The following is a 23,385-nucleotide window of genomic DNA, read 5'->3' on the forward strand; positions in this document are numbered from 1 at the left end:
ATAAATGTCGGTAAAAGTGACATACGGGAGAGACACATATTCAAGTGAGAATGTATGACAAGGATGTGGGCTCAAATATTTATTGAAAGATGTGCACCATCAAAAAGTTTAGAGAGCACTACAACCCCTCCATCTGAGCTTTGTACCATGTTCTCTTCCACACGCTTGGGCTGAAAGGCCTGATTGTCAGCTCAGTTTATTTCAATATCTGTTGTAAGTTAAAAACAAATGAATTCTCACAAAAATAAGGAGATCTAAACAGAAGCAGTGCCCCATTTCCAAAACTGTTTCTCAATCCCAACAAAAATTATTAAATTTAGTTAGTAAATTTTCACCTTCCATAATCAAAAAGTAATTTTTTTTTTAAGCAAATGGGCTTGAAACATACTAAAACTCTTCAGAATATTTTAAACGGATCAGAAAATTCTGCGTCCCAAATTTTTTGGCAACAAATGTGAGAATTTTTTTAATAAACTTTCATTGTTTCTGGAAATAAAATATCAAATAGAAATAGTTCCAAACATCCATTTTCAAACTGCTCAACCCCCAGCACATGTTTCTTTGAAAAGTCGATACATTCTCATTGCTGAAATGTCATCTTTACCTTGAAGAGGCAAACGAAATGTTTATTTTCTTTGAAACGACAGGTAGGTATCAAAACACATTCAGCCACATGTCGTCATAATAAAAGTCAAAAACTTTAGAACATCTATCTTTTGGTAAACATAATATATTCTTAAGTTCAACAGCACATACCTCACCCCTAGAGAACTTCTGAGATAGCAAAGATTTTGTCATTGCCCTCCATCCTGCACCACTTCTGTAGAAATTGTACAGATTTACTCTATTTCAGAGATTTCTTTTTTGATGAGTATAAATTCATAAACTTTTATAAAATTAACTACATTAGGGACCTCCATTAACCCTCTGGCACTCTGGATCTTTCCTGTAACTATGAATGATTCCAAGAATGATCTCCAGTGCTATTCGTTTAGGCATTAAGTGAATACCGATTAAGGAATGACCACAACAGAAAAAGATCCGTGTCAGAACAGCACTATCACTCCAGTAAGGAACGATGAACAACATTAGTAAGTAAATACACACTATGTTAGATGGTGACAAGTGGAAAGGAGAAAACAATAGAGCAGGGAAGCTATCTGAGGACAAGACCCTTGAAACTTTCAATAGGGAGCTCGGCAAGGACCTCGTTGATAAGGCAACACTTGAATAAATTACTCAAGGACATGAGGGAGCAAGCCACGCATGTATCTAAGAAGAATATTCAACAGAGAGGGAACCAAAACTGCCAAGGTCCCATGGGAACATATGTCTGGTGCATGTGAGGCAGGGAGACAGCCAGCATGGGTGAAGGAAGCAAATGAGGTGAAGAATCACAGTGAGGCAATGGTATCTATCGTAGAAGGACTTAGGGGGGTTGGTGAAGGTCAAGGACAGTTCTGTCAGGTAGTGAGCACTGGCCTTTTGTTTCCCCCCTCTGAGTGAAACGGGAAGTCAGTCAGGTCTGGTAGGCAGAGGATTGATATGACCTGACTTACGCTATTCATTCATTCATTCATTCATTCATTCATTCACACTATGCTATCAGTATGGACTCGTGTACTTATTCCATTCTGTGGATAAAACACAACACCATATATTTTGTCGTGGCTCAAATTGGTCTAGGTCTTGGAGCCCCCTCAGGCTGGCGCCTGTGTTTTCAATAAGTCTTCACCTTGTCGAGTACTTCCTTACTTTATGGCACCTCATGTTGTATTTTCCCTCTGTACCATGAACTACTTCTCAAGGAACCTTACTTCCTTTTACTGGAAAACAGTGCTTAGAAACCACGATCTGGGGGGCGCCTGGGGGACTCAGTCGGTTAAACGTCCGACATCGGCTCAGGTCACAATCTCGCGGTTCGTGGGTTCCAGCCCCGCGTCGGGCTCTGTGCCGACAGCTCAGGGCCTGGAGTCCGCTTCGGATTCCGTGTCTCCCTCTCTCGCTCTCTGCCCCTCCCCCACACATGCTCTGTCTCTCTTTCTTTCAAAAAATAAATACACAGTTTTAAAACAATGTTTTTTAAATAGAAAAACAAAAGAAACCACGATCTGGGCACGAGGTGTGCTCAATTAGTAGCAGGTGTGCCCACATCCAGCGAGGCCTCTTCACAGAGGAATCACATGTGAGCACACGACCTATCCTGCGCACGCACACATCTTTCTCTTTTTGCATCCGTTTGTATCAATATTAAAAAGCCGTGAGTTTCTACCGATACTTCTGATTCCATTTCAACAACACAAAATTCATTGTAGTCTTTCCTTCTTTGTAGCTCCTTTCTCCAACAACGGGAAACCTAGTTCTCATTATCAACCATGTGTTTACTCATTTGTTCACTCACAGCGTACACATCAAGTAACCCATAACCCCGTGCGAAACACATGCGCTCACTGGATCACAGCATGTAAGCACAGCGCTTTTGCCTCAGCCTTACAGGGATCCAGTCAAGGTACTGTTTGCCAGTTACCCACATGAGCTCCTTCCTTCCCTATTCCCTGTAGTGTGAATTCTGGTATTCCTTTTTGTATTCGTCCATATCCTAGAGAGCTGTGACTGCTTATTTAGGGGGTATACGAAAGATTCCTACGGCCTGAGAGGCGGAGCTATACAAAGATACACATCTGAGAGTGTCTGTCCCACCTCTCCCAGGCTCTATCAGTCCCATTCTTATCTCTTTCCCACCCACTTGCCACAGTAGCCAGTCTCTTCAGTTTCTCGTTTATTCCTCCAGTATTTCTTTTCCAAAACAACTATATGCAGACATATTTTCTATTTCATCCTTTCTTACATAAAAGGTTGCACATCATGAATTGGTCTTTTGGACTGTTTGGGTTTTTTTTTTTTTTTCCCACTTAAAAATACACATTGGAAACAACTTCACATCATTTCATAGAGATACTCCTCACTCTATTTTTACACATACCATATTTCACTGTACGAACCATACCATAGCTTATTCAACAATTATGCATGGCCAGTTAGGTTGTTATCAATATTTTGAAAGTTGAATGATGCTGCGATTATTAAGCTTTAATAGCACAAGTATTTTGTATTACTAGAGATATATTTTCAGGATAGAATCTCTCTAGAAGGCATAGACATATGCCTTTGTTAGAGACATACGTAGTTTGCTAGGTATCGCCAAATTCCCCTCCAGAAAATTTGTACCAATTTGCATCCCACAAATGTGTTGTTAGAGTTTTGAATTTTTGTCAGTGAGATAAACTCTTCTTTCCTTAGGAACAAGCAAACAAAAAAAGTTCTAGCGAGCTGATCTGTCCTGTGCCTTTTTGATAACGGAGAAAACCGACAAAAAAAAAAAAAAAAAAAAAAAAAGAAACCTGTAGAAATGGCCACAGAAGACTCACACTACCGTAAGTCTGGACTTCTTTAACCTAGTAGAGATGGAAAGGCCTGACCACGTGCCACCAGTACCCCGCATCCCTCGGCTTTCACTACTCCTTCCCCACGGGCATTGCACAGCTTCAGCTACTCCGTGCTAATGCCTCGATAAAGAGAGAAGGAATGCAGGTCTCCTGCGGCCCTTGATTCCTCTGCCAGGGGCAGGCCATAACCTTCATCTCTAAATCCATTTAAACATTTATCAGTAAGTATTTAAAACACAAAGATGATATCTTTGGTCCAAAAAGAACAGTGTGAGGCCAGCTTTCTTTCACTACCCTCTTAGTAAACAGAGCTAGGAAATATATGTATAGATACTAACACACATATAGACACATCTGTATTTCTTCATTTGTATAAACACTAAAAACTGGGCATTTATATTGATTCTTCCGATTCCAATAGAACACCACAAAGTTCATTTTAGCCTTTGTTCATCACCTTTCCTAGAATACCTTTCACTTTCACAAAAGAATCCAAAAGTACCTCTGCAGTAGTTCATGACAGAAAGAGTGCTCACTGACCTATCACAGTCCTGATGTGGCCATCCAAGTATGTCCAGACTGCAGAATTTGCTATTATGCATTATACTGTTCACAATTTGATGACATAAGCATTTGAATGTAATGTCACATTTCCAAACAAGCACTCTAATTTGACTAAGCTTGAGGCGAGAATTACTCATGCGTGTAATTTAGGTCATTCTGATAATCTGAGTAAAGCTAATGTTATACTAATTGAATAATTACTTGAATCTAAGTCCCTGTGTCGACAACACTTTTTAAAGTTTTACCTACACTCCATCTGCTAAAGCCCATATAATTTCTATGGTCAAAAATTCCACTTTTGACATTCCTTTGGAAGGGCTGTTTCACTTCTCCCAAACACAATCGTCAAAAACCAAAGGGGATTTGTAGGCAGCAAAGGACTTTCACTTCCTGGGGTTTGTGTCCTTCATAGACAGAAGGTAAATGTTACTTTTATTTCTGTACTCATTTCAAATACAGGTGAAAATCGCAGTGAAAACTTTAGAAGACAGCAGACTGTGTGTACCTATTACTTTGGGATGAACCTGAAGTGCCAACTTGACCATAAAGAAATATCTGAATCCATTTTTATAATATCAAACAGAACTGGTCCACATTGTGGACTAAAGACCTGTCAGATATTGTTCATTTTAAATCTTAATCAAATAGTTCTGTCTTAAAGAGTAACCACATGGATATGTAAACATAGTAATTCTCATTTTTAAAATTTTTAATTTTTTTATTTAAATGTGAAATATTTGTTTTTAAGATTTCTATTTATTGCACAGCTTAAAAAAGATACATATATTCCACTTGTTTGCAGAAACTACTCTTGGATCTAACATTAGAAACTCCTATTTTAGGGGTTTTTATATCCTACTAATCGTTTAACAAATAATTCTTGCAAGTGAACCTTTATGTTGCCTGGAGTAAATGTCACCAAGCTGTGCCTTCAATACTTGTTGCTTCCGCTTACCTCTGTGCTCCCTGAGACGACAGCTTTGTCCACGCTCACCGGTGACGGCCCCTCCAACTGGCGCACTCCCAGCGACCACTCCACGCAACGGTGATGGGCCCAGCAGGTGCCTGAAGCAGTTGAAGCGAACGGAAGCAAATGAAGGAACAAACGTGAAGCAAAGGAACGCCAGGAAGACGTAGACCCCCAAGTCAACTCTCGAGCGTCCACACACAATGCTACCCTGCATCTGTGATAACACGAAAGCCGTCAGCCCTTCTCCAATGTGTCATCTGGGAACGTGCCGGAAATGCAAACTCCCATGTCACAACTGAGACCTACGGAATCAACGACTCTTGCAGTAAGGCCCAGAAATCTACGTTTTCACGAGAGCCCTGCAGGCGATTCTGATGCACCCAAAGTTTGAGAATTACTGCAGGAGTCATTATTTCTTCAGCAACAAAAAATGAATTTTTAGTCATTTTATTTAAATATTACTATATTTTATTTGGTATCTTTACATAAAATATAAAGGACATCACACAATACTTTATGACAAAGAGGATTAATGGCAAACAAGCTCTACTCTGCCTCATCCGACACCAAGAGCCGACATCAATCAATAAGAACAGCTCAGTCTTTAAATTGTCTATCACATAACACTTGAACCACTTTCAATCAATATGCAGTTCAACTGAAATTAACTCAAAATCCCAAAAGCACCATATCAAGAGTATGGGTTACTATATGTTATAATAAGACACCCACATGGCTAAGACCTACTGTCTGTCTTTCACCCTGCATTAAAATAGACCCAGATGGCCAAGTTCCCCAACTCCTCCCAGATCCTTTTAAACTTTTCTCTTTCCTCAATTATCCTATCTCCATGGCACTGCTGTCTACATAAGAATAAATACAAAGATTTATAAAAGCATCCGGCCCACTGCTGGCCCTGGGCAGATGCTAAATAACTTACTTAGGTACGGCACAATCAGGCAATTTATTTTACCTAAGCAAGCGTACTTAAACAATGACATTATTTTTTTACAATGTGATCATAATCATTTCTGGATGAAAGGTATTTACTATTCAGTTGATAATTCACTAAAATTAAAATGTCTACAGAAACAAGAGGTAATCATCACTGAAGACGAGCTCATACCTGTAGGATCAAATAAGGCTTGGATATCAATGGCGTCTGGAAGGCCAACCAGACTGAGTTCATCCCATAATTTACCAGCCTGGTCATCCGAAGCAGTCTGCGTGCTCACACTTACACAAGATACTATATTCTGTAGAGGAGATCGTTCTCTGGAAAAATAAAATAAAACAAAACAGATGTGAAATTGGTAACAAGTAGATAATCATTTTGTTTATAACAACTTAAATAGAACGTATTGCCATATCAATTTTAATTTATTAGACATAAACTGTCATAAAACAACTTTTAGAACACATCTGTTACTATTCATAGTGTAATATAAAACTGGGTTGCTATATTACAGCACGTAAGCCAACAACTAAAAAAGTCTCCAAATCCATAAGGAAGTGTTAAAAATTACAGTTAAAAATTTATTTTGCCATTCTATATTTTTTAAAATAACACTCTAATATTCTAATCAGGAACTAGAGTTTAGCCCATAAAATATTCCCTTTGGCCTTCCTTAAATGCTTACAAAACATAACTCAATCAGAAGTTTTAATCTGCTTTATCATGAGGACTACCACAATAGATCTGGCAGTTAATTTTATGTAAAGACAGGTTATTTCCCAGGGGAAATGAAAACCCACTACAAAGTGTGCAGGGGGAGGTAACGGGAGCAGAATGTGTCAGCTGGGGCTTTCTTACGGTCCCTCAACAAATCTCGACAGCTGGTCTGTGGCATGATGTTGCAAGTACTCTCGAGTAAGTTAAGACTTGACCTCACAAGTCAGAAGTAAAATGCAAACACAGAATAGCTACCAGTGGCTCGAGGCATAGAGAAGGTAATGTAACAGCGAAAATTACAGTATAAAAAGGAACACTAAATAAGGCATACAACACATGGGGATTTCAGACTTTCAAAGCCCTCAAACTTCAGATACTAACTGAGATCAGTAAGTAAACAATGACGACTATTTTGTCTTAACATTAAATATGGGAAATCAGATGACTGGCACTAAAACTTTCATCTTCTCCTGATATCATAGTATTTAACCTGATCATAATTCTGGATTAAATCACTATTGAATATAGATCATAACTCACTGCACTTCTGTATGCTGGATATTTATCATGATTCCTATTAAGAGAAAATCAGCACAATGACCAGGGTACTAAACTTTTTTATACCTGGAATCATTGAAAGAAAAAAAGTATTAACATATTTCAATAAGTACATTTAAATATCAAACCATATAAAAATAACCAGTATTTTTTATGTTCAGCATTAGAAATGCATAGACTCACTTTTTCAGAAAAGTTTAGCATGCTATGCTAACTTTAAATTCTCGTTTTTATAAATGCCCGCAGTATTATGAGAACAAACTCTTTCCTATAAATATAACTCATTCCTACAAACAAATTCTTTACTACTAATCATTGTTATTTTATTGGGAGGGGGGAAAAAAGACCAACAGTTCATTTATAAAGACTAATACATTGTTCTAAGATATTTTCTTTGCACAAGTATTTGACAGGGGAAACGGATATAAAAACCAATGAAATGACTTAACAGTCTATTACTAACCAATTCTCAACCAGTTTAATCAAATTTCTCCTTTAGTTTTTGCAACTAGTTTGTATGTTATAGACAGTAGCAGTAGGATGCTACCGTCTACCCGAAGGATGCCAGCGGCCCGACTGAGGCGAGAACATCAGGAGAAGTCAGCTGAAATACCCCCAAATTTTAAGTCTACAACAAACGGAAAGAGAAAAAGAATCCCCAGCTATATATTCTTACAATTTAGTGCCACAAGAGGGAAAAACTATTTTTAAAACCTCCTTTTCAAAAATAAAATAACCACCAAAAAAACAAGCCGTTTATCTGGTTTCTATTCATCAGTAACATATTTTGTAACTATTTACAATCATCGCCAAATTAAATCTGTCTACCTCTAAATGAATTCCAAATTTAATAAATGTGCTTTATTCCTAAAGTCCATTAACTGTCTTATTATCATTACTTAATAATTGGGTAAACACTAAGTGTATATAAAGACTAAACCAAGGCTATTTTTTTACATAATTATCTTAGCCCATAAAAGTTTTCACTAAAAATCAACCTAGCTTATAAAATAAGTAAGTAAACAAAGCCCAAGTCTATTTCCCAGGGCAAGTATTTATATACTCGCCATTATTCAAAGGCAGAACAAGACGATGTAAGATACAAGCTGATCCAGTCCATTAAATTTGCTAATTACGGATAGACATTACAAGTTTCGCTAGATTCCTGAAACGTTTTATCAGGATGTGAGCACTCGACTGACTACGAAAGGGAAAGCTCTTCTACAGGTTCCAGCTCTGGCCTTTCAAACAAGATGCTAAACATGGTACTTCTAAACCTCCTTAAGCTGTTCCACCTTAAATTTTTTTTAAAAAGACTCTCTTTCTTGTTATTGTTTCATTTCCTACTTCAGGTCTTCAAGGCATTGGCAGCCGTCCAAAAGAAAGAGCCAATCAAGTAAGTACAACACAACAATGCCATAGTACTTAAATTTGGATGAAAGCCAGATCAGCACTTGGATGATTACATCATCGCCCTCAAGGGGCAGGGCTGGTCAGCCTTCCAAGCTAAATTAATTTTTACACTTTCTCATCGACTACAGAAACTTCCACTCCCTCAACTACCAGAGCCAAGTCCACACATTAAGATGGCCTTTAAACAAAACTCGGCAATGTATTAAAAAAATTTTAACTCCAGAATTAAACATACTAGAGAAAGCTTTACATAACTATAATGTTCATAAATACAGACACACACGTATAGTTACACAAATATCTTAGTAAATTCTTCATTAAAAAAAAAAAAAAAAAAAAAAAAAAAAACCAGAGCTGCTTTTTTAACTTCTAACTTCAGAAAAGGCATTCTGAGCATACAATTACTCCGAAAGCTAACCCTGTATCTTAACGGTTTATAGGGCAGCTCCACGTTCTGTGAAACGTAAAATAACTCAATGACAAATTAAGAACATGGGTAGTGAAAACCACCTTGATTTGGTCATTCTGCTAGATTATATCCATACAAACAATTAAAAGTTTAATCAGAGGAAGGAAAGAAAGACTTAACTGTTTTACTTTCTTTCTTCTTCCCATTTATAGGTAAATTCCATAAACTCCCTGTAGTTTTATGTTATATGTTATGCTCTTTAAAGGTTTCTTCTAAAGGTTAACTTTTATGATCACACTGACTTTAATACTTTAATGAAGATAAACTTTTTTTTAAATAAGAAATTTTGAGGAAAAGAGTGTGTGTTAGGACTAATGAGGCGCAAAGCATCCTATTTATGTTGAAAACCATGAGAAATGATTCAGTAACAATCCCATCTACGTATTCACTGGCTGAGATGGAAATAAATTACATATAGCCTTGCATTCCAACCATTTATTCAAAATTGCTTACTTTCTCTGTCCTCTTTGTTTTCGTGATGCTGAGTTTTGTATTTTGTCACAGGTTCCATTGCTGCTGTCATCAATGTCCTTCTTGTTAAAAGGCTGGCTTTTCCACGGCAAGATAAACCCAGGCGTTACTCTAAATTGTTTTAAGTCTCCTTGTCCTAAGGAACTTTTTTCACCACAGTAACAAAAAGCGCAGAGCTGTTCACTGGTAGAAATGAAAAGAAAGAGAAAGAGAAAGTAGTTTTATTCAACTATTTTTTTAAATGACAGACTGTAGATACTTCTGCTTCAAAATTAAATATTATGACTGTAGTGCATGCTAAGCTTTTGAGTATGTATATGCCATAAGAACAGTTAAGTTTAATAAACAATTAAACATCTGTAATTCATAACATGACTTTTTAGGGTAGTAAACATACCAAATCAAAAAGTTCTAGTTTCGGGGCACCTGGGTGGCTCAGTTGGTTAAGCATCTGACTCTTGATTTCAGCTCAGGTCAGTGATCTCACAACACTTTGTGGGTTCAAACCCCGCATCGAGCTCCATGCTAACAGCATGCAGCCTGCTTGGGATTCTTTCTTTCTTTCTTTCTTTCTTTCTTTCTTTCTTTCTTTCTCTCTCTCTCTCTCTCTCTCTCCCCCCCTCCCTCCCTCCCTCCCTCCAACTCTTCCTAATTGTGTGCGCGCTCTAAATAAATAAACTTAAAAAAACATTCTAGTTTATACTTAGAAAAACTAATTTCTTTTTAATTGATTCAAGAAAATCGAAGTATTAAAAAGAATAAAGAAAGTAAAGCTAAGGTTGGGAAAGAAGGTAGGGTTTAATGGCCACTCTATTACACACTAGCTCTGTAAAATATGTGACGACAAAGTTTTATTTAACCACCTGATGGACCATTCTTTGTGCATGACATACATACAAAGCACATTTGACCAAACGTGGAGACATAAAAATATAAATTTAGGTGGTCAGCAATGAGGGGTGTGTGTGAAAGAGTTAAAGAGCAGTGGAAAAGGGATAAATAGGCAGAGCACAGGAGACTTTAGGGCAATGAAACTATTTCCCATGATACACTGTGATGGCACATGCAGGACATTATGCATTTGTCAAAACTCCTAGAAGTGTAGAACACAAAGAATGAACCCTACTGTAAACTGTGGTGTTTAGTTAATAATAGCATATCAATACTAGTTTATCAGTTGTAACAAATGTGCCACAGTAATGCACGATGCTAATAAGAAGGGAAACTCAGGGAGGGAGGGGAGGCTGGGAATAGAAACTCACTGTACCATCTGCTCAATTTTTCTGTAAACCTAAATTTGTTCTAAACAATACTTATCTATTAACTACAATAAAATTAAAAAGCTAAAAGGCAAAAAACAATATATGCTTACGGAGTAGATGCTTATTAATAAGGGACCTTAGAAAGAACAGAATTAAAAGAATTGCTCCTTGAAAGGGGAACCCACTTACACTGTTGGTAAGAATGCAAACTGGTGTAGCCGCTCTGGAAAACAGTGTCAGGATTCCTCAAAAAGTTAAAAATAGACGTACCCTACTATCCAGCAATCACACTACTGGATACTTACCCAAAGAACACGAAAACACTAAGTCAAAGGGGTACGTGCACTTCAATGTTTATTGCGGCATTATTTACAATAGCCAAGACATGGAAGCCACCCAAGTGTTCACCAATAGATGAATGGATGAAGAAGATGCGGTGTCTACATACAATGGAATGTTGCTGAGCCCTAAGAAAGAATGAAATCTTGCCATTTGCAATAACACAAATGGAGCTAGAGTATTATGCTAAGCGAAGTCAGTGAGAGAAAGACACATACCATGCGATTTCACTCATATATAGAATTTGTTTATTGTTGGGCTTGTGTGTTTTTCTAAGATCACATACATCTTTGATTCTACTATGGAAAATTGTGAACACAGACACTAAAGTAGAACAACAGTTAATAAACGCTCATGAACCCATCCATCAGCTTAACCTGTTAACAATATTTTGTGTTTCTCATTTTATCCATCCCCCCCCCCTTATTTTATTTTCATTTATGCTGGAGTATTATTAGGCTTTTGAAGTTTTTATTTAAATTCCAGTTAGTTAACAAACAATGCAATATGGGTTTCAGGTGTAAAACTTAGTGATGCATCACTTTCCTACGACACCCTGTGCTCATCACAACAATTGCCCTCCTTAGTACCCATCACCTATTTCCCCACCTCCAACCTCCTCCCCTCCTATAACCCTCAGTCTAATCTCTCAAGTTAAGGAAGTCTGTTTCTTAGCTCACGTCTCTCTCCTTTACTTTTCCCTTTGCTCATCTGTTGTGTTTCTTAAATTCCACATATGAGGTATGTGGAATTTAAGAAACAAAATAGATGAACATAGAAGGGGGGGGACAAACCAGAAAACATACTCTTAACTCTAGAGAACAGACTGAGAGTTATGGGGGTGGGGGGTGGTAAATGGGTGAAGGGGATTAAGGATGCACTTGTCTCGATGAGCACCAGATGATGTGTGGAAATGTTGAATCACTATACTGTACACCTGAAACTAATATTACACTGTACATTACCTGGAATTTAATTTTTTTTATTTTTATTTATTTGAGAGAGAGAGAGAGAGAGAGAGAGAGAGAGAAAGAGCACACGCACAAGCAGGGGAGGGTCAGAGAGGGAGGGAGACACAGAATTCAAAGCAGGATCTAGGCTCCGAGCTGTCAGCAAAGAGCCTGACTGGGGAGGGGGGCAGGGGGGGCTTGAACCCACAGACCCCAAGATCATGACCTGAGCCTACATCAGACGCTTAGCCGACTGAACCACCCAGGCGCCCCTAGAATTTAAATAAAAACTTTTTAAAAATACCAGAATAGGGGCGCCTGGGTGGCTCAGTCAGTTAAGTGATCGACTCTTGGTTTCAGCTCAGTTCATGATCTCACGGTTCATGGGTTCAAGCCCCACGTCAAATACCACAGCTAGCAGCGTGGAGCCTGCTTGGGATTCTCTCCCCCCACCCCCCCCCCAGGTTCCCCATTTCATCTGCCCCTCCCCCACTTGCACTGTCTCTCTCTCTCTCTCTCTCAAAATAAATAAACTTAAAAAAAAAGAAAAAAGAATAAAAAAATTAGTATTTCTTAGCTTTAAAAAAACATTATGGGGGGACTTGGGTGGCTCAGTTGGTTAAGCATCCGACTTTGGCTCAGGTCACGAGCTCACAGTTCTTGAGTTCAAGCCCTCTGTCGGGCTCTGTGCTGGCAGCTCAGAGCCTGGAGCCTGCTTTTCGGATTCTGTCTCCCCCTCTCTCTCTGCACCTCCCCCACTTGCACTCTGTCTCTCTCTCTCTCTCTCAAAAATAAACATTAAAAAAACAAAAAAAAAAAATAAACCAACTTTAAAGAAGTACCCAAATCACTAAAGAATTAGGTGCCAAGAGATGGAAGAAGTAAGGCAGTCATCTAAACCTCTCAGAGTAATTCATTAACTCTAAAGGTGTGAAAAAGGAAATTTCTGGCTTCTGCTTTGGGTGTAGAAAGCTGCAAAAAGCACTGCTCCCACAGTCAGAGAATCATCTCACCAGGCAGTCTAAAAATTCACTCTTCGTAAACACATCAGATCACAGAAGTCACCGGGCAACCAATTCACCTCCAACTGAATGAAAGGCACTTCCGAAGAGAGGTGGGACACAAGCATTCGCTTCATCTGGAGAAGAGGCCATTTCATGTCAGACAAGCAGCCTAAGAAGAACTCAGTTGAAACCTTTTAACAGACTGCTGATGTCCAAGTGTGAGACAGTGTGAGAACACAGGACACCTGTGACCCAGAGACACAGGTAAGCTGCAACCCACTCAAAGCGTCTCTCTGCCCCCCTCTCTGGGCGCTCGCGCACAATGCTTGGGGCCGTGGCGACGAGTCCGGAGAATGTGCCAGTCACAGCCCGAAGCCCGGGAAGCAGAACAGCAGCAATATGGGGAAGGCACAAAGACCCACCCAGATCTTTCTCGCTCATTTTCCCTGGTGGGCTGGTGAGGGCGGGACGGCAAGAAGGCACCTGCAGGGAAGACCAGCTGGTCATGGAGGAAGAGAAGGCGGGGAAAGGAGGCCTGGCCCCGGAGGAGGAGCGGGGCTGTGTTCTGGACGAGGACCACAACGGGCCTCCCCGGCCCGGCCCGATGGCGGGATCCCCGAGAACACACAACCCGGAGACCAGAGCGCGTGGGGTCTGCCAAAGAGTAAAGTGCAATCGGAACAGAAAAGTCCTGCCAATCCATGCTCTCACCGCAACTCTCACTCATCACTCGTGAGGATACAAAACAGTAGAGCCACACACTGGAACGCACCGTGAAATTCTCTTTAAACAAACTTACCTTTCTCCTCTCCCACGTATTTACAGAAGTGAAATGAAAATCCTACGTTCACACCAAAACCTAAGAGTGAATATTTATGCCAACTGTATTCACAATTGCCAAATCTGGACCCAAATACTCCCTAACAGGAAGTGGACGTACTGTGGTGGGTGCCTCCGGAAGACAGAATCCTGCTCAGCGATAAAAAGGAAACAGCTACATATATAAATGTACAGGTGATGTATACAACGGCACAGGTGAGTCAAAAGGCCAGGAAAAAAAGTTAAAAAGGCCAGAATCAAAAGAATACATACCCTACAAGTCCATTTCTATGTTATTGCAAAGGCACAAAACTACAAGGACCTAAAGCAGGTAAGCGGCTGCCACAGCCAAACAGGAATCAGGGACTTTTCAGCGAGATGGACTGTTCTGGATTTTGTTGCGGTAGTGGTCATGCCCCTGTGCACAACCGTCGAAACCCACTAAATGGGTGAATTTCACTGTATATAAATTAAACCTCAATTTTTAAAATTGGGGGGGAAAGTTGGAGGCCCAAGACAAAGGAAACACGAATAGGAACTAGGGGCACCTGGGTGACTCAGTCAGTTAAGTGTCAGACTGTGGGCTCAAGTCATGATCTCATGGTTCGTGCTTTTGAGCCCCACATCAGGCTCTATGGTGACAGCTTAGAGGCTGGAGCCTGCTTCTGTGTCTCCCTCTCTCTCTCTGCCCCTCCCCCACTTTATTTTTGTCTCTCTCAAAAATAAATAAATGTTAAAAAAAATTGTTAAAATAACTAAAGCAAGAGAATGCTAGATGAGAGATGCAAAGAGGTATAAAAATATGACAAAGCATTTATACTATTAAGACTAAGAAACCAACTGGAATGCTTCCTTTGAATTCTTTCAAAAATATATTCAGTACAGCAAAGAGACACGAGGTCTGAATCTTAAGGAAAACAATCTTAAAAACAAAATATAGGGGCGCCTGGGTGGCTCAGTCGGTTAAGCGTCCAACGTCGGCTCAGGTCATGGTCTCACAGTTTGTGGGTTCGAGCCCCGCATTGGGCTCTGTGCTGACAGCTCAGAGCCTGGGGCCTGCTTCGGAACCTGTGTCTCCCTCTCTCTGCCCCTCCCCCACGTGTCTGTCTCTCAAAAATAAATAAAAATGTAAAAAAAAAAAAAAATTAAAAACAAAATAAAAATTATCAATCCAACAGAAAAAGTAGTGCCTTCAGAGAGCTCATATGATGATCACACAATCAAATGAACCGCTGAGAACTAACAAGTGCTACTAAGAAAAAACAAAGCAGGATTAACGTGTCGAGTGTCATGGGGACTGTTTGCTTTGTTTTTCAGCCTACACTTTTATTGTGAAAAATGTCAAGCCTCCCCCAAAATGCGGAACAAGCCACGTATGGGTGAGGTGTCTACTCTACTTCCAAGTGGAGATGCCAAGCAAACGACGGAGAGGAAAGTCTGCGCCTCAGAGAAAGGGGAGCCCTGGAAATATAAGCGTGGAAACAGAAGGGTTCGTTGGCACGCAGACAGGACTTGGCGATCGCACTGGCAATGACCATTCCCAGCCAATGAGTACAGATGGCAGTTCACAGGCCGAGGACCCCAACTATAGAGGTGCGGAGTGTCCGCAGAAGCCAGCGAAACGTGGAGGCATGGGTGCCCAAAGCAAGAGTGAAAACATCTCAAGAAGATGGCAGTGGTCAACTGGTAAATGCTTTCATGCTTTTATTCACGTCTTTCAAATGAGGCCTAAGAAACTCCAAGAATCAAAGCTGAATTGTACACAGACAGGTTTGAAAGAATGAAGAGAAGGAACGAGAGTATAAAACTTACGTTTACAGGTAACTATCAAAAAGATCAATCGTTACGCTAGAAGCTCAGCGTTATTTCTTCAGCTAGGAAGAGCGAGCTGGGGATACTGTGTCCTGCTCGGAGGAGACGAGGGCCACGTGACCGTCTACTGCTCTGTTGTACGATCACCTAAGCCCACAGATGTGCTTTACCCCAATCACACACAGAGACATCAGTCACAAACCTAAAAGTACTAAAAAAAAAAATTCCATCCATATTTACATACCAAGCTTGTACTCTGAATTCTCTCTCTAGCCAACTCCCCGCCTGTCACTAATGCCCACGCCAGCTGCTTTCCTTCTCTGACCTGATTTTGACTTCTACACCAACAGAGACCAGGGAGCTCGCAGAGTCCTCAGACACCGAGCGCTCGAGGACTGGGACTGGCCGTTTGCTGATGTCCACTTCCGCTTCAGCATCCTCTTCTGCAGACTGTTCTTTGATTTCTGCTGTAAACAAGAGAATATAAAAAGTCACTCGCGCACTGAAACAATCTTTGACGAATTCATCTATAAAGCGTACACTGCAAAAGAAGAGTGAAAGAGCGACGGCAATACTTCATTAACACAGGGAAAGTTTCTGTATGTAATCGATGGCATGGCTTAGATTTACGCTCTACTGCAAAATGATCATCAAAACAACGTAAAACATGGCACACTGTTCTTTGTGCCAACTGACTCAGCCAAGTGTCATCTAGTAAAGACTGTTAACCTTATTTTTAGGATTACAGTGGTTCATCTATAGAACAAATGCATTTCAGTGTAACTCACTTAAAAGGTTGGGGGTGCCTGGTGGCTCAGTCGGTTAAGCATGTGACTCTTGATTTCAGCTCAGGTCATGATCTCACAAGATCAAGCCCCATATAGGGCTCTGTGCTGACAGTATGGGGTCTGCTGAGGATTCTCTCTTTCCCTCTCTCTGCCCCTCCCTTGTTTGCACGCAAGTGTGCGCGTGCTGTCTCTCTCTCTCAGAATAAATTTTACAAAATGGTTCTTTACAAATAAAATCATTAATTTAAAAAAATCATTACAGTCTTAATTATCAGAGATTCTAAAAGTAAATGCTTAAACAGTGCCTGGGTGGCTCAGTTGGTTAAGCATCCAACTTCCAACTTCGGCTCAAGTCATGACCTCACGGTTCGTGGGTTCGAGCCCCGCAGCAGGCTCTGTGCGGACGGCTCAGAGCCTGGAACCTGCTTCGGATTCTGTGTCTCCCTTCTCTGCCCTTCCTCCACTTGCACTCTTTCTCTCTCTCCCTCTCTCCCTCAAAAATAAATGAAAATGTTAAAAAAAAATTAAAGTAAATAATCGAAATTCAGAGCACATCTGGACTCCACTGCCTTTTTCATTTATCCTCAAGACTCCAACCCCAGACACCTGACACGTACTCTATCATATCAGGAGGCAACCGACCAAACACCACGGCCTCACGCTTCTCTCTGAATAAAAGTGACCCACCCCCTCTCTTGGACCGCATCACTGGACGTTCACAGGTACTGCCCTTCCACCGGCGCTCCAGACGCAACTCCACGCTCCAGTCGGTCCTTCTTTTCTAGCTCGAAATTCACGGAGACCTTTCCCCACCACGACTCCAAACACAAGAAACAAACAAAACGCACTCACAGTCCTTCAAGCTTCTCTTCTCTGTCTTTGCTTTGTCTTCCCAGTAAAATTCATGAAATGGGACTTTGGAGGGACTGCACCTTCTCTAACGGACAGCCTCCCACCGCAGCGCTGTTCTCTCCACCGCCGCCGCCAGCAACAGAACTGACGGTCCAGGGGCTACCCGCCAACCTTCAAACGCTGTAGAAACTCATCTGGCACTAAGGACAGCCTCCTCCCCAGGGAAATGTTCCTCCCCCTTTTCTCAGCGGGAGGTGTAACGGATTACTCCAGGCTTCAGAGGCATAAAGACTGGCTCTCGAGTACCAGCTCTGCCAGCCCCCATCTGTACAATTCACGGAGCCCCCTCCCGAAGTCTGCAGACCGACAACACTACCACGTATCTCACGAGGTGGCGAAGGAAAATTAAATGACCTAGTATCTGTCTCTTCAGCTGTTTTCTTTCAGACCTCTAAATGTGGAAACAGCCCCCGGGATGTCTTTTATGTGCTCTCTCTTCTGGAAGAACTTCACTGTTACCCAGCTTTTCACAGTCTCCTCCGGACTTCATGGTCTTCAACTGCCATCTGTGGCCCTGGCCCCTCCCCTGAGTTGCAGACCTTACTTTAACTGCACTCTAGACATTTCTAGCAGCCTCGACACTAAATTCCACACCACACCTGATCTCGTATCTCTTCAGTCTGACTTTCCTCTGTGACTATCAAAATCTTCTAAATTCATAACGAATTTGAGGTAAGTATTTTGACAATTAATTTTGAGAACTATTAATTGTTCAGTTACAAAAACTACAAATGATCGTAAGCCTTGTCAAGTCATAAAATGAATGATGAAATAAAGCAGCGACCAGGCAGTCTGGGTTCTCCTATTTAAAACAGCATTGTTCTGGAGGGTCTGGCCGGCTCAGTCGGTGGAGCGTGCAACTCTTGATCTCAGGGTTGTGAGTTCGAGTCCTACACTGGGCTCAATTAAATTACTTAAAAATAAAATCTTTAAAATAAGTAAAAATAAAAATAAAATAGCATTCTTTCGTAAACCCGAAATAGAAAAGTTAGCCATAAACCAAGTGCTTGTGGGCCTATCAATCAGACTGCCTATCTGATCTACCCCCAGCCACAAAACTGACACAGAGTGCCTAGAATCAAATCTACAAATATAAAATATATTTACAGCAAAGGATGATAAAAAGATTTGCAAGCTTTACTAGCATATTAAATTTCTTTATGACAAAAGACACCATGAACAAAATGAAAAAGGACATCAGAGATTAAAAGAAAATACATGTGATTTGTATACACCGATAGGCATTCAAATCCAGAATATGTAATGTAAAGAACTTCACCGGTGCACCAGGCATGGACAGAGGATAAAATCCATACTCTCTTTTACATGCAAATTGCAGTACGGCACTAACTTCTTAGCTACTGACTTTATTTCTCAACCTTCTTGGTAGCTAATCACGTCAAGTTCTCACCAGCAGAGGATGACCAAAAGTCCCCGTGCATCCTCTATGTCCCCTAACAGGAAGGGATTTGCCCTGGACTAAATGATGCTCCCTCTTTCCTGTGGACCGGAACACAGACACATCAGCAACCCAGATGCAATGTTGCAGATGAGAACAACATTCTCGTGAAGGGCAGAGAAACAAGATGAAAGGAACGTGGGTCCAGAAACAACCACAGGGAGCAAAGATGACCCATCAGCCTGAACCTCTCACTTTCAGAAATTCTACACGAAAGAAAAATTAATGTGTTTTATTTACACCACTGAGATGCCCTGAGCACATGTTTGAGGCCTCTGTTATAGCATTTTAACCCAAGCCCCAATTAACACAGAAGCCAGTAGAAGGAGTGGGGAACTGCCAAAGCAAACACTTCAAATGTGGGTTGGTGATCAGGCAATGAGAAGTGATACCGGAGTTTGGAAATCACCCGACCCTTTTTATGCCGTATTTGGTAGATCTGTGATCTGCAATACGTTGGAAAGCAGATCGGTGCCTCCAGAGCCTAAAGCCCTGGGGGAAGCATCTGGAAAGATCCAAAAGTTATTTTGTGTTGCCTGTCCTCTGGTGCTTTTATGACCGAAAAGAGGAAGTAATATGATTCTACCAGACACATGGATTCCCTCTATTATATTCAAAGCACTATAAAATGACCATATTTAAAATGCCTTTGAGGAAGCATTTCCTTTCCACCCAGAGATGCCCTGAGCACATGTGGACATGCTCTTTTTGTACCATCCCCCTTCCTAGGCAAGGGTAAGAGTCAAGATAAGGAGAATAAGAGTACCTCAAAAGGTCACGAATCATGAGCCACACGGGCCAGGGTCATGCGCCATTACATCTCCCGGCAGCATTTTTCTCCTCAGGGCCCACTCTGTTGAGCCTCCACCCCCAAACTGAACTCCATCCGACAGGGTGCAGCCTGTCTGCTCTCCGGTGTGTGCTGCTATCTACCACTTACAGCCTCTCGTCGAAATTTTTCTCCAAACTGTAGCACGATCCCAACTATTTCCTTATTTTCATCTCCTTCACAAAGAAAATGCACAACGCTTTTAACATGTTTGGCAGCTCTTTTTGCTCATAACTAAGAGGAAACCAGTAGGCAGACTGTCTCTCCACGTGTGTCTGTCTCCCTGTCTCCCTCTCGTTCTCAAATTAGACCAGAAGGAGGTGGCAGGGTTAAACACGAAATGTCAACGGTAGGTTCGCAGGTTTTCAGGTACTCAGTCCTTAGAAACTAGGCTCCCTGCATTTCAGAGGGGAAAAAACAGACTCAGACTACAGGGAGTTTGCGCTTCTTGTTTGGCTTGGTTTGTTTGTTTTAAGTGGGATCTGGAACGGGCTTGACCCACAAAGAAGGTAACAGTAAGGCAGGCTTCATGAGTTCATGCTATTCTCCTTCTGCTTCCAGCTCTTACTGCCACTGAGTCGGCCCAGGATCCTACCCTGGATCTGCTGAAGGCACAGTAGGGATTGATGGATTTTTGGTTTGGACTTTGTTGTTCTGGTCATTTGTCTTCAAAGAAATAAGGAGAAATAAAGAGGAATCTCATGACCACTATCTGGGGGGCCAGACCCAGCCACAAAATAGAAACTGAAAAAAATATCCCTAAATATGTGAAATGACACATAAAACTCTTCATTTAGCAGGATAAATTAGATCTTACTATCTGTCAAAGTCAAGGCAGGACAATGAAACTAATGTTTATGTCTCTCTCTTCTCCTGGACTGAGTCTTCGAAAAGTTGCCAAAGTTTCCATCAAAAAGAATGAAATCTTGCCATTTGCAACTATGCGAATGGAACTGAAGGGGATTATGCTAAGTGAAATTAGAGAAAGACAAATATCATATGACTTCACTCCTATGTGGAATTTAAGATACAAAACAGATGAACATAGGGGAAGGGAAGCAAAAATAATATAAAAACAGGGAGGGGGACAAAAACATAAGAGACTCTTAAATATAGAAAACAAACTGAGAGTTGCTAGAGGGGTTATGGGTGGGGGGTGGCTAAACAGGCAAGGGGCATTGAGGAAGACACTTGTTGGAATGAGCACTGGGTGTTATACGTAGGGGATGAATCACTGGAATCTACTCCTGAAATCATTATTGCACTCTATGCTGACTTGGATGTGAGATAGATAGATAGATAGATAGATAGATAGATAGATAGATAGATAGATAGATAAAATAAAAAATAAAAAAAAATTGCCAGAGTTTCACAGCAGAATGTGAAACAGATTGCTCTGGTTGAAAATGATGTCATCCAGGGGCGCCTGGGTGGCTCAGTCGGTTAAGCGTCCGACTTCAGCTTAGGTCATGATCCCGCAGTCTGTGAGTTGGAGCCCCTCGCCGGGCTCTGTGCTGACGGCTCCGAGGCTGGAGCCTGCTTCAGATTCGGTCTTGGTCTCTGTCTGTCTGTCTGTCTCTCTCTCTCTGCCCCTCCCCAGCTCACACTCTGTTTCTCGGAAATAAATAAAAATGTTTTTAAAATTTTGTTTAAAGAAAAGAAAAAGAAAATGATGTCATCTAAATATCTAACCAGAGATGGTCTGGTGAAATGACTATAAACTCAGTGACAACTGACGGGATAGTTCTGATGCCAGTACTTGGTTATCCACAGCTCACTACTAAAAACGCACTCTACAACACCACCCTGTGCCTGTGTCTAAACCATAAAACGGCCCAGGCTCGGCTACTCTGCCAGCTTGCGGTTTTTGCATTTCAGAGCATTCTTTTCGTTCAAACGGCTAACAGCCCAAAACCATGAAATGGGAGTGCTTTTTACATTTTAAAACTTCCAGTGTTCTATTTTTCTTTGATATAAAATATTCCATGTATCTTTCTCCTTATTTTGAACTTGATCTAAAATAAAGGCAACGCTGCTTGGTCAGAAAATGCTTTAAAGCCACAAAAGTCCACCGTGACCACGGGGATGACAGAGAGGGGATTTTATCCGTGGTCCTTACCTTGTTTCCTATTGAACCACTAGGTGGCACATGTGCAGAGGTAACTACACTGAAGAACCTAATCACGTGTGAGGAAGTTCCTAAGAGAACATGTACAGCCTGTGCGTCTCATTCAACGGCATTGCCTAAGAGCTGTGTAAATCTATGGGGTTACAATGGCAAATTAGATCTAACTCCTGCCCTTACACAATGCCATTCCTCCCATGACTCGTACTTAACCCCAAATGGTTGCTTTTGTGAATGAACAGCAAAGGCTGTTTTAGTCTGCTGTATTAGTTAAAATCAAAGGCTTGGAGTCAAATGGTCCAGAATCTGCATTTCCAAGCAATGTGACCTTGGCAAGTCAGCTCAGCTCAATTTCAGTTTGTTAATCATTTAAAAGATAGTTAACACCACCTGGTATAAAATTGTCTTTAGGATTAGAAAAGACAATACGCGTAAAACATTCAGCCCAACGCCTTAAGTATATGGCAAATGCAGGTATGTGGTTGCTATTCTGATAATCTACATTCACACACTACATTCTATCTATTTACTTTCCCATCTAGTTGGGTATTACCCACTAAGATATCAAACTCTTCTTGATGTCAGATCACACATTATTAAATTATACTGTGGGAAGCGATAAGGATTAAGAGAATATTATCAGCTCCTGGTTCTGTGCTAGGAGGTAACAAATCATTATTTTAACTTTTTTTAAATTTATTTTAGAGAGAGTGAGAGAAAAATAGTGTGGGAGAGAGGGGCGGACAGAGAGAGGCAGAATCTCAAGCAGTCTCCATGCTCAGAGCAGAGCTTGACATTGGGCTTGAGCCCACAACCCTGGGATCATGACCTGAGACCAAACCAAGAGTGAGGCGCTCAAGCGACCGACCCACCCAGGTGCCCCAATAAATCATGACTTTATAATGATTTGTACCGAACAAAATTTGGAGTAACTATTGTGTGCCACACCTTCTACTCAAATGGCAGCCTGTATAAAAATAGAGGCAGGGTTCCCATCCTCGATGGATCTAGTCAGTAGCTAGTGGAAGATAACAATAGGACAGCATACTTGTCAGGACGGATGTACAGGTGTAACGAGAATCAAGGGAAAAGGGGGGAGTACAGCTTAGAAGGCTTCAAAAAGGCATTCAAAGCCCAGCAAAAACTGAAAGGACAGGGGCGCCCGGGTGGCTCAGTCAGTTGAGTGACTAGATTTCGGCTCAGGTCACGATCGCACGGTTCATTGGTTTGAGCCCCGCATCGGGCAGCACAAAGCCTGCGTGGGATTCTATCCATCTCTCTCTCTCAAAATATATAAAAATTTAAAAATAAAAAATAAAAATAAATAAAATTGAAAGGACAAATAGAGGTATGCCTAATAGTTCTCTCGCTTAATTCTTCTCTTCTAAAAAAGAATAGTAATAGCTGATATATTATCCTCATTTAAAAGATAAGGAAACTAAAGTCGGACAGTGAAACTAGCCTGAGACAACACATCTAATGGGGAGCAGAACTGGGGTGTAAAATGAGGCTTGTGGGGACTC

At 41.0% G+C, this 23,385-nt stretch overlaps 1 protein-coding gene across 23 annotated transcripts in view; it reads right to left on the minus strand.

The window, feature by feature from the left end:
* Nucleotides 1-23,385, minus strand: part of KMT2C (lysine methyltransferase 2C) — a 279,835-nt gene that overhangs the window by 155,177 nt on the left and 101,273 nt on the right. For 20 of the 23 annotated variants that reach the window (XM_042975893.1, XM_042975846.1, XM_042975977.1 and 17 more), the window contains 4 exons: nucleotides 16,075-16,216; nucleotides 9,546-9,746; nucleotides 6,107-6,255; nucleotides 4,966-5,075 (listed from right to left, as the gene is read on the minus strand). In XM_042975893.1, the coding sequence (XP_042831827.1) occupies nucleotides 4,966-5,075; nucleotides 6,107-6,255; nucleotides 9,546-9,746; nucleotides 16,075-16,216 (602 nt within the window). The remainder of the gene's footprint in view (nucleotides 1-4,965; nucleotides 5,076-6,106; nucleotides 6,256-9,545; nucleotides 9,747-16,074; nucleotides 16,217-23,385) is intronic. The other 3 variants (XM_042975990.1, XM_042975898.1, XM_042975874.1) reach the window with 1 other exon arrangement.

The sequence above is a fragment of the Panthera tigris genome, chromosome A2 (genome assembly GCF_018350195.1).
Source record: "Panthera tigris isolate Pti1 chromosome A2, P.tigris_Pti1_mat1.1, whole genome shotgun sequence".
Classification (NCBI taxonomy): Eukaryota; Metazoa; Chordata; class Mammalia; order Carnivora; family Felidae; genus Panthera; species Panthera tigris.